The 12195-nt window shown below is 37.7% G+C and overlaps 2 protein-coding genes across 13 annotated transcripts in view; one reads left to right on the top strand and one right to left on the bottom strand.

Moving 5' to 3' along the window:
• The window catches only part of EVI5 (ecotropic viral integration site 5), a 239107-nt gene that overhangs the window by 180161 nt on the left and 46751 nt on the right, over positions 1 to 12195 (bottom strand). For 3 of the 12 annotated variants that reach the window (XM_049618446.1, XM_049618447.1, XM_049618448.1), the window contains exons 1-3: positions 8760 to 8941; positions 6274 to 6344; positions 3090 to 3319 (exon numbers count right to left, since the gene is read on the bottom strand). In XM_049618446.1, coding sequence (XP_049474403.1) covers positions 3090 to 3238 — 149 coding nt within the window. In that variant the 5' untranslated portion in view covers positions 3239 to 3319; positions 6274 to 6344; positions 8760 to 8941. Of the gene's footprint in view, positions 1 to 3089; positions 3320 to 6273; positions 6345 to 8741; positions 8945 to 12195 lie in introns of those variants that run through there. The other 9 variants (XM_049618444.1, XM_049618443.1, XM_049618442.1 and 6 more) reach the window with 7 other exon arrangements.
• Positions 5013 to 6174, top strand: LOC125913373 (elongin-B-like). The gene has a single exon (XM_049618469.1). It carries the CDS (start codon positions 5013 to 5015, stop codon positions 5367 to 5369), a length of 357 nt encoding a protein of 118 aa, XP_049474426.1. The 3' UTR covers positions 5370 to 6174.

Genomic DNA, 12195 nt, shown 5'->3' with positions numbered 1-12195 from the left:
AATGGTGGGTGATGGGTATTGAGGAGGGCACCTTTTGGGATGAGCACTGGGTGTTGTATGGAAACCAATTTGACAATAAATTTCATATATTGAAAAAAAAAAAAAGAAAAGAAATGTTCCAAATTAGGTATTTTAGGAAAGGTATAGGTTATTTTTTCAAAATATTCTTCCCGGTTTAAAAAAAAAAATAAAATCTTTTGCATTAAAATAATTAATTAATTAATTAAATAAAATAAAATTCATATGGGAATGTTAAGTTCCAAAAATAGTCAAAATGGAGAACTAAGTTGGAAGATTAACAGTATCTCATTTTAAGATGTATTATAAAGTTACACTAATCAAAAGTGTACTGTATTGGCATTAAGCCAGAAAACACACCAATGGAACAACTAATTTCTGACATAAGTGCAAAAATATTTAAGTCAAGAAAGGGTAGCCTTTTCAACAAATGGTACAGGAACAATTAAATATGCATATTCAAAAAATGAATTTTGATCTATACTTTGCTCCATATACAAAACTAACTCCAAACTGATGAGATCTAGGGGTGCCAGGGTGACTCAGTCAGTTGACTGAGCCTGAGTTGACTGGGCCTGATTTAGGCTCAGATCATGATCTCACAGTTCGTGAGCTCCAGCCCCACATCAGGCTCTATGCTCACAATTCAGAGCCTGCTTGGGATTCTCTCTCTCTCACCCTCTCTCTCTCTCTGTCCCCTCCCACTCACGCTGTCTCTCTCTCTCTCTAAAAATAAACTTAGGGGCGCCTGAGTGGCTCAGTCGGCTGAGCATCCAACTTCAGCTCAGGTCATGATCTCGCGGTTTGTGAGTTCGAGCCCCGCGTCGGGCTCTGTGCTGACAGCTCAGAGCCTGGAGCCTGCTTCGGATTCTGGGTCTCCCTCTCTCTCTGCCCCTCCCCTGCTCATGCTCTGTCTCTCTCTGTCTCAAAAATAAATAAAACATTTAAAAATAAACTTTAAAAACACCGCTTTAAAAAAAAAAAGGGATCAGACCTAAACAAAACTTTATAAAAATCTTCTGTAAAAAAATACAGGCATCAAGCTATCTGACCTTGAGTCATCAAAAGGACAATCCATAAAAGAACAATTTCAAACTGGACAATCAAAATTTACAACTTCATCAAAACTTACAACAAAAGATACTGTTAAGAGAATGATAAGCCACAGACTAGGAAAAAATATTTCAAAACATATTATGTGAAAAGAATTCATATTCCAAATGTTCAAGGAACTCTTAAAATACAATAATAAGAAAGCAAACAAGCTAATTTTAACAGGCAAAAAATTCAAACAGACATTTTATCAAAGAAGATACATCAGTGGCAAATAAGCACATAAAAAGATGCTCAACACCATTAGGAAAATCAAATTAAAACTACAAGATACCAGGGGCCTAGGTGGCTTAGTCAGTTGAGCGTCCAACTTTGATTTCAGCTTGGGTCATGATGTCAATGGCTCGTGGGTTCGAGACCTGTGTCAGCCTCTGTGCTGAGATGGGATTCTCTGCCTCTCTCTCTCTGCCCCTCCCCTGCAAGTGCTGTCTCGGTCTCTCTCAAAAATAAACTTCAAAACAACACAAAAAAACTACAAGATACCAATATATGTTAGCTAAAATTAAAGACTATACCAAGTATTGGCAAGGATGTAGAGGAACTGAAATTTTCATATACTGTTGGTGGGAATGTGAAACGTATAGGCCCTTTGGAAATAGTTTGGCAGTTAAATGTTCACCTATCATATAAACCAGCCATTCCAATTCTAGGTATTCGCTCAGGAAAAATGAAGCATTCGTCTATCTGTACAAAGGTTTGCATACAAGTATTTACAACATTTCATAATAAAGAGTGAATAAACTAGCATATATCCATACTATACAATACCACTAAACAAGTAAAAAAAATGAACTATTCACACACACTACAACATGGATGAATCTCAAAATAATCATGCTGAATAAAATACACCAATAAAAAAAGTGCATACTCTATTATTCCATTTCTATAAAATTCTAGAAAATGCAAACTAATCTACATAACTGTAAGAGATCAATGGCTGCCTGGGGATGCAAAGGAGAATAATGGATATGTTTGTTTTGCCTTTGGTGATTATTTCACAGATATATACATATGTCAAAACCAATCAAACTGCACACAAATATGTGTAGTTTATTATGTCAATTATATATGAAAAAAAGCTGTTAGAAGTTATGTTCTTACTCTTAAAGCCAATGGTAGTATACATCTTGACTGAACACAAAAGGGGGCTCTTCCAATGATTCTTTTGTAGCTGAAGCCCAAAATAGATTCTGATAATAATATAGTGAAGGGACACACAGGGTCCAGAGTATACATTGCTAACAAATGACTATTCTATTTCATGCCCATTAAGAGAAAAAGATACTGCCTTCTATGAGTAAACTGAATGAAGAGATTTCCTACTCTAAACCATAAATCAACCATCCACCCTAAATTAAATTACTTTACAAATTAACCAAAGGGGCTACTTATAGAGTTTAAATCAAAGATGGCAGTTTTGGGGCACCTGGATGGTTAAGCATCCAACTGTTGATCTTGGCTCAGGTCATGATCTCACAGTTCGAGAGTTCGAGCCCCGTGCTGGGCTCTATGCTGACAGCATGAGCTTGTTTGGGATATGGTCTCTTCCTCTTTTTGCTCCTTCCCTGCTTACACACACACACACACACACACACTCACTCACTCTCTCTCTCTCTCAAAATAAACTTTAAAAAAATAAAAATAAAAATGGTAGTCTTATTTGCCTTAACAAAATTCTAAAATTCAGTAACAATTTAGGGAATTTGCTATATTAACAAAAAACATCTCTAAAACTATCTGAGCCAGGAGGAAATTTTAATACAACTTTAGTTTTAAGACCAACTCCTCCAAAAAAGACGTGAATACTTTTGTTAAGTAATTTTGACAAACAAGGAGCCGAAGACTAGAAAACAAACATTCTAAAAAAAGTAAATTTTGATTATGGCATATATACATAAATGAATGGCTGAGTTCATATAATTGCAGAGAGAGAAAAGCCAAGCAACCTCACTCACCTATTTTGTTCCTCCAGTTTAGCCAGGAGTTCTAAGTCGTCTGGACTCAACTGTGAAGGGGAAGATGGTGAAAGGGCTGGCGTGGATAGTGTGGTAGATGAGGATGTAGTGTGTAATGAGGCAGATGGACTTGCCACCTGACTGGCCATCTGACTGACTGTATGTGATACTGTGTTCTTCACCCATGAGAGAGTAGAACTCAGCTTTTCTGCAACCTTGTCTGTCGCCACCTACAAATAAAAATTAAAGTTGAAAATATTTTAGTTTTACTACATTTATTACCAAGAACTTGGTAACCCTGTTAAGTTTTACTTAATAACCACCATCACAATATTTTCTTTGAGGTGATAAAGGTAAAACCTACTTTACCAACGATTAGCCTAACATTAGCTTTTGGGAAATATTTATTTCAATTCTGCAATGTGAACAAACTAGAACAGTGTTTTCGAAACTACAGGTTGAAACTCATCAGGAAGTAATACAATCTACATGAGAAATAAAACCAGCATTTTTGAAAAATGAGAAAGAACAGGGGCACCTGGGTGGCTCAGTCAGTTAAACATCTGACTGTTGATTTCAGCTCAGGTCACGATCTTGTAGTTGTGAGATCAAGCCCCGTGTCAGGTTCTGTGCTGGGTGTGGAGCCTGCCTAAGATTCTCTCACCCCTTCCCTCTGCCAATACCCTGCTAATGTGCAAGCGCTCTCTCTTACAAAAAAAAAAAAAAAGGAAAATAACAAAAAATATCAGTGTCAATATATACTGTCTTATGAAATTGTTTCAGTTACATGTGTGTATTAAAACTACATACTAAAAAAAAAAAAAAAAAACGGGGCGCCTGGGTGGCACAGTCGGTTAAGCGTCCGGCTTCAGCCAGGTCACGATCTCGCGGTCCGTGAGTTCGAGCCCCGCGTCAGGCTCTGGGCTGATGGCTCGGAGCCTGGAGCCTGTTTCCGATTCTGTGTCTCCCTCTCTCTCTGCCCCTCCCCCGTTCATGCTCTGTCTCTCTCTGTCCCAAAAATAAAAAAAAATAAAAAAAAATAAAAAAACTACATACTACATGTAGATATAATTTATGAGCGTACTGAGTTGGGATATAAAACGTATTCTGTAGGGAACACCTGGGTGGCTCAACTGGTTGAGCGTTTCACTCTTGATTTCAGCTCAGGTCATGATCCCCAGGTCGTGGGATCGAGCCTTGCACAGGGCTCCACGTTGAGCCTGCAGCCTACTTGAGATTCTCTGCTCTCTCCCTCTGCTGCCCCCCACCCCAATTTAAAAAAAAAAAAAATGTATTCTGTAGTCAAAATCATTTGAAAGCCAAGGATTAAAATATGTCCATTTGGTGATAAGGATAGGAGAATGCTGTAACATTACTAATAATTCAATAAAAACTGGGTTTGCTTAGCATAAGACGTAATGAGACTCATGACATCTGTCTTCAAACAACAACAGAGTATTTTTTAAAAAGAGAGACTTTTTCTAGAGAACAAAATTATGATAAATGGTTGAGTTAGCAGAGTGGGAAAGATGCAAAACACAATTTTCACATAGTTGGAACTACTCAGAAATAGAATGGCATGCCTAGAAAGAGGAGACATTCCCATCACTGGCTAAAATAAAGCAGTAGTTATTAACAGCCAAACATCACAAGTTTAAGATAACTTTCTAAGTAAGCAACCAGAACTTAAAAAGCCCTTAAGATCTCAATCTCTCTTTACCCAAAGGATACAAAAATGCTGATTCGAAGGGGCACACAGACTCCAACGTTTATAGCAGCACTATCAACAATAGCCAAAGCATGGAAAGAGTCCAAATGTCCATTGACTGATGAATGGATAAAGAAGATGAGTTATATAGAGAGAGAGTGGAATATTTCCTGATGATCAAAAAGAATGAAATACTGGGACAGGCAGCCGCCACGATGGACGTGTTCCTCACGATCAGTTGCCACAAGACCACCATCTTCATGGACGCCAAGGAGTCGACTACCATGTTTGAGCTGAAGCGTACCGTCGAGGGTATCCTCAAGCAGCCGCCCGGTGAGCAGCAGCTGTACAAGGATGACCAACTTCTGGATGATGGCAAGACACTGAGAGAGTGCGGCTTCACCAGTCAGACGGCAGGACCACAGGCCCCAGCCACCGTGGGGCTGGCCTTCCAGGCAGATGAAGCTTTCAAGGCCCTGCGCATGGAGCCCTTCTCTAGTCCACCCAAGCTGCCCGATGTAATGAAGCCACAGGACTCAGGAAGCAGCGCCAACAAACAAGTGGTGCAGTGAGAAGGCCCCGGGCCCATCCCCAGTGCCCCCCCACCAATAAAAGAGATTTGGGTGTCAAAAAAAAAAATGAATGAAATATTGTCATTTGCAACAATGTGGATGGAACTAGAATGTATTATGCTAAGTGAAATAAGTCAGAGAAAGACAAATAGCACATGATTTCGTTCATATGTGGAATTTAAGAAACATAACTGATGAACATAGGGTAAGGGAAGGAAAAATAAGATAAAAACAGAGAAGGAAGCTAACCAGAAGAGACTCTTAAATACAGAGAACTGACGGTTGCTAGAAGGGTACTGGGTGGGTGATAGGCATTAAAGAGAGCACTTGTTGGGATGAGCACTGGGTATTATTGTAAATGATGAATCACTAAATTCTACTCCTGAAACCATTATTACACTATATGCTAAGTAACTTGGATTTAAATAAAATTAAAAAAAAAGAAATAGCAAGTGTTGGCAAGGATGTGGAGGGAAAAGAACCCTTGTATGCGGCTGGCAGAAATGTAAATCAGTGCAGCCACTGTGGAAAGCACTATGGAGGTTCCTCAAAAAATTAAAAACAGAAACACCAAATGATGCAGAATCCCACTTCTAGGTACGTAACCAAAGAAAATTAAAACAGGAGGGGCACCTGAGTGGCTCAGTCAGTTAAGCATCTGACTTCAGCTCAGGTCATGATCTCACCACTCGTGAGTTCAAGCCCTGCATCGGGCTCTATACTGACAGCTCAGAGCCTGGAGCCTGCTTCAGATTCTGTGTCTCCCTCCCTCTCTGCCCCTCTCCCACTCACACTCTGTCTCTTTCTCTCACAAATAAGTAAACATTAAAAAAAATATATTTAAAAAAATTAAAATATTTAGAAAATTAAAATAGGATAAAAATATAGATGTAAAAAAAACTACCTCTGATATTCAGTGCATTACACATATGTCCACATATTCATAAATCATGCCCAACTCCTAAGCAGATTCAGCTGCAAAATAAAATACATAAATAATATTCAAACATGCCATTACTTCACTAATGAAAAACAATGTAAATAAAAGCCATATTTGAATACCTATGTAACACTAAACATTCTTAATGACATGAGTTTACAAAATAAGGTGTAATAGGCTTTTTAAGGGACTGTATTTTCTAAAAACTATCATAAAAAGAACTGCTTGATTATGAAGTACTTAGACATATAAAAGCTAAAAAACTATGAAGTGCTTTTATGTGCTCTGACAAGATCTTAAATTTTGTAACTAAATGGCTAAAGCACTGCCAATTATTTTCGGAATCAGCATATTCTCATCTAATCTTAGTTATATATACCAATTCATACACACAGAAATTAAAACACCAAGACATAGGGGCACCTGGGTGGCTCAGTCGGTTGGCATCTGACTTTGGCTCAGGTCATGATCTCACAGTCTGTGAGTTCATGCCCTGCGTTGGGCTCTGGACTGACAGCCCAGAGCCTGGAGCCTGCTTGAGATTCTGTGTCTCCCTCTCTCTCTGCCCCTCCCCCATTCATGCTCTGTCTCTGTCTCAAAAATAAAAATAAACATTAAAAAAAAAAAGACACCAAGACATAAATTCTACCCAGATTATTTTAGCAAATACTATTCTCTTCATAGGTTGTCCAAGGGTTTTCTTACCAGAATACACAGATAACTCTCTTTCTACCCCTCTGCCCCCATTTCCTCCACCACAACCCAGCAGGAAAATTTGATGTAAGGAAAAGATAAAATGGAAAAGGGATTCTAAGGTCATAGTTAAGCAACTCAATATGACACTGGAACTTCTAAGACAAAGATTTGATTACAAGTGCTGAAAAGGGCCAAAGTTTTATTAACCTAAGAACACTTGTCTGGGAATGCAAGCTGGTGCAGCCACTCTGGAAAACAGTATGGAGGTTCCTCAAAAAACTAAAAATAGAACTACCCTATGACCCAGCAATTGCACTACTAGGCATTTATCCAAGGGATACAGGTGTGCTGTTTCGAAGGGATACATGCACTCCCATTTTTATAGCAGCACTATCAACAATAGCCAAAGTATGGAAAGAGCCCAAATGTCCATCAATGGATGAATGGATAAAGAAGATGTGGTGTATATATATATACAACGGAGTATTACTCGGCAATCAAAAAGAATGAAATCTTACCATTTGCAACTACGTGGATGGAACTGGAGGGTATTATGCTAAGTGAAAATAGTCAGAGAAAGACAAAAATCATATGACTTCACTCATAGGAGGACTTCAAGAGACAAAACAGATGAACATAAGGGAAGGGAAACAAAAATAATATAAAAACAGGGAGGGAGACAAAACAAAAGAGACTCATAAATATATGGAGAACAAACTGAGGGTTACAGGAGGGGTTGTGGGAGGGAGGATGGGCTAAATGAGTAAGGGGCACTAAGGAATCTACTCCTGAAATCATTGTTTCACTATATGCTAATTTGGATATAAGTTTTAAAAAATAAAAAATAAAATTAAAAAAATAAAAATAAAATAATAATAGGGGGGAAAAAAGAATACTTGTCATTTTCAGTAACTCATTTTAGAACTTACTTCTCTTAGAAACAGTATTATAGAAGGGATAAGGGGACTCTTTCTGTTGAGGGAAGAATCCCCAATAAAGACAAGAAGGATACAGTAGGGGACCCAAGGAAAAGCAGCATAGGGCAGATCATTTAGGTTTCCAGGCAAAAGAAGTCCTTGACAGTGCATGGACCAGTGCACAGCTTCTCAACCCAAAAAGCCAGACAGGAACCAAAGACTAATTTAGCCAGTCTTCCTTTAAAAGGTCAGAGCCGTCCATGGTAGGTAACAAGATAACCTACTATAATTTGCAATCCTACTGATTTTTTCTACATAAATACAACTACAAATTCAGTTGTAAAGATGGCACTAATTTGTATCTCTAAATCACAGTAATCAGAAAACCTGACGTAAAATTTACAGGAAAATGTTAACCTTTAATGATACCAACCATTAATTTCAAATATACTTACAACATTCAAAAATTAATACTTCACATTTTCATTATATAAAAGTTCTCTACCAGAGTTAATTGTAGAAAAGGCAAAAGATTCCTATTTTTTGCTTTCATTTATTAAAACAAATTTACCATACCCCTTCTGCATACTGTAGCAACAGGCTTCCATTTAAAAAGTTTGGAATAAAAATAAAAAATAAAAAAAATAAAAAAATAAAAAATAAAAAGTTTGTAATAACCAAGAGCACAATCCTGACATCCTTTCAACCTTGCTGAAATTCAGCTAAAATGGATTCAATCTAGAACTACTGAAGGCTCAACAACTCATCTTCAAATGTTAAATACTTAAATATAACTGGAGTATTTAATTGCAGTTGTACTTTGATAAAGTTTCATACTCATGGTTCCAGAAATTCCATAGGGCTCATTTTTCATATATCATCATGTTCTATTTTTCTTTTAACTCTACAGTACTTTTCTAAATCTCTACCCTACCACCTCTAAATCTCCTTCCCTCATCCTATGGTAAACTGAGGTCATGAACACATAATAAATCTGACAATGCCATTACATCACAAAGTTCCTGTCTACCTCATAGACGAGTTAAGCACTTACTTTTAAATATGAACATATTTTGAAAAGGTTAAAACCATCATTATAAACGTTTAGTAATCAGGCACAAATGACCACATATTGTAGGATTCCATTTAGATAAAATGTCCAGAATAGGCAAATTCAGAGACATAAAGTATATCAGTGGCTTCAAGGGGCTAGGAGAATGACATAGGATTTATTTTTGGAAAGACAAAATGCTCTGGGATTCTACTGTGGTGATGGTTACACAACCATGTGAATATACTAAATGCCACTGAACTGCACACTTTAAATGAGTGGATTTATAGTATGTGAATTATATCTCAGTTTTAAAAGGGCTTAGTAAATCTCAGAAAACTACATAACATATGATTCCAACCATACAAAAAAAGGCAAAATGATGGGGACAGTAAAAAGATCAGTAGTTGTTAAGGTTTGGGGAGGGATGAACAGGCAAAGAGCACAGAGGATTTTTAAGGTGGTAAAAATACTCTGTATAATACCATCATGATGGATATTTGTCATTACACACGATCAAATCCATACAATGCACAACACTAAGAGTGAACTCTAATGTAAACTACGGACTTTGGGTGATTATGATGTGTCAATGTAGGAACATGACACATAAACCACTCCGTTGGGGAAGGCTGATAAAGGGGGAAGCCAAGTGTGTTGGAGGGCAGAAAGTGTACGGGAAATCTCTGTACTTTCCACTCAATTTTGCTGTGAATCTAAAACTGTTCTTAAAGAAAAAGTAAAATCTTAATAATAAAGTTTAGTAGGAATCTTATAGATTACTACAATATTTGAATAGTATATCCCATGAAAAACAATCATGGTTCCTCTATTGCTCTGTATTTTATTAGAAGTTATAAGGATACTCTTGAGGAACCTGGGTGGCTGAGTCGGTGAAGTGTCCGACTGTGGCTCAGGTCATGACCTCGCAGTTCATGGGTTCAAGTCTCGCGTGGGGTTCTGCGCTGATGGTATGGAGCCTGCTTGGGATTTTCTCCCTCTCTGCCCCTCCCCTGCTTGTGCAAAATAAATAAATAAAAACGTAATTTAAAAAAAAAAGTTATAAGGATACTCTTAACTGCCAGTAATAACTATTTTTATTTAATTTTTATTCCAGTATAGTTAACATAGTGTTATATTGGTTTTAGGTGTACAATATAGTGATTTAATAATTTTGTATGTTAGTGCTTATCAACATAAGTAGCTCTTAATCCTCTTTACCTATTTTACCCATACACCCCCACCCACCCCCACTCTGGTAACCCCGTTGTTTCTTGAGCCTATTTTTTGTCTTCTTTTTTCCCCTTTCTTCATTTGTTTCTTAAATTCCACATGAATGAAATCATATGCTATTTGTCTTTCTCTGACTTATCTCACTTAGCATTATACTCTCTAGCTCCATCCATGTCACTGCAAATGGCAAGACTTCTTTTCATGGCTGAATAATATTCTAGTGTGTATACATATGTATATATGTGTATACATATATGTATACATAAACATCTTTTTGTGTTAGTGTTTTCATATTCTTTGAACAAATACCCATTACTGGATCATATGGTAGTTCTACTTTTATTTTTTAATTTTTTTTAATGTTTATTTTTATTTTTGACAGAGAGCAAAGATATAGTACAAGCAGTGGAGGGGCAGGGAGAGAGGGAGACACAAAATCTGAAGCAGGCTCCAGGCTTTGAGCTGTCAGCACAGAGCCCAACATGGGGCTTGACCCCATGAACTGTGAGATCATGACCTGAGACTAAGTCAGACACAACCAACTGAGCCACCCAGGTGCCCCTGTATTTTTGTAAGGAAGCTCCATACTGTTTTCCACAGTGGCTGCACCAATTTGCATTCTCACCAACAGGGCAAAACGGTTCCTTTTTCTCCACATCCTGGCCAACACTTGTTTCTTGTGTTTTTAATTTTAGCCATTCTGACTTGTATGAGGTGCTATCTCATTGTAGTTTTGATCTGCATTTCTGTGATGAGTGACATTGAGAATCTTTCAATGTGTCTGTTGACCATCTGTATGTCATTGGTGGAGAAATGTCTGTTCATGTCTTCTGCTTATTTTTAAATTGCATTTATTATTTGGGTGCTGAGTTGTGTAAGTTCTTTATGTATTTTGGACACTAACCTTTTGTCAGACATGTCATTTGCAAGTATTTTCTCCCATTCAGTAAGTTGCCTTTTAGTTTTGTTGATTGGTTCCTTTGCTGTGCAGAAGTTTTTACTTCTACATAATTCCAATAGCTTTTTTTTTTGCTTTTGTTCCTCTTACCTCAGGAGACATATCTAGAAAAATGTTGCTATGGCCAATGTCATAGAAATTACTGCGTATGCTCTCTTCAAGGATTTTAATGGTTTCAGGTTCACATTTAGATCTTTAATCCAATTTTTGTGTATGGTGTAAGAAATGGCCTAGTTTCATTACTTTGCATGATGCTGTCCAGTTTTCCTAACACCATTAGTTGAAGAGACTGTCTTTTTCTCATTGCATATTCTTGCCTCCTTTTTTGAAGACTAAATGACAATCATGGGTTTATTTCTGAGCTCTCTATTTTATTCCACTGATCTATGTGTCTATATTTTATGCCAATACCATACTGTTTTGATTACTACAGCTTTGTAGTATATCTTGAAGTCTGAGGTTGTGACACCTCCAACTTTTTTAATTCTTCAAGACTGTTATGGCAGGGCACCTGGGTGGCTCACTCAGTTAGGTGTCCAACTTCAGCTCAGGTCATGGTCTCAAAGTTTGTGAGTTCAAGCCCTGCATCAGGCTCTGTGCCAACAGCTCAGAGTTGGAGCCTATTTCAGGTTCTGTGTCTCCCTCTTTCTCTGCCCCTCCCCCACTCTTGCTCTGTCTCTTCTCTGCCTCTCTCCCCCCCACTCAAAAATAAACATTAAAAATTTTTACTGTACACACTGTATGTTAGTCAATTTGACAATAAATTATATTTTAAAAAATAACAAAAACAGGGGCGCCTGGGTGGCTCAGTCAATTAAGCGTCCAACCTCAGCTCAGGTTATGATCTCACAGTCCGTGAGTTCGAGCCCTGCATTGGGCTCTGTGCTGACAGCTCAGAGCCTGGAGCCTGCTTCAGATTCTGTGTCTCCCTCTCTCTCTGCCCCTCCCCTGCTCTGTCTCAAAAATAAATGATAAAAAATTTTTAAAGAAAGAAAGAAAGAAAGAAAGAAAGAAAGAAAGAAAGAAAGAAA

The sequence above is a fragment of the Panthera uncia genome, assembly GCF_023721935.1.
Source record: "Panthera uncia isolate 11264 chromosome C1 unlocalized genomic scaffold, Puncia_PCG_1.0 HiC_scaffold_4, whole genome shotgun sequence".
In the NCBI taxonomy this organism is placed as follows: Eukaryota; Metazoa; Chordata; class Mammalia; order Carnivora; family Felidae; genus Panthera; species Panthera uncia.
The sequence above is the reverse complement of the archived record's forward strand: the minus strand, read 5'-3'. Positions and strand labels throughout refer to the sequence as shown.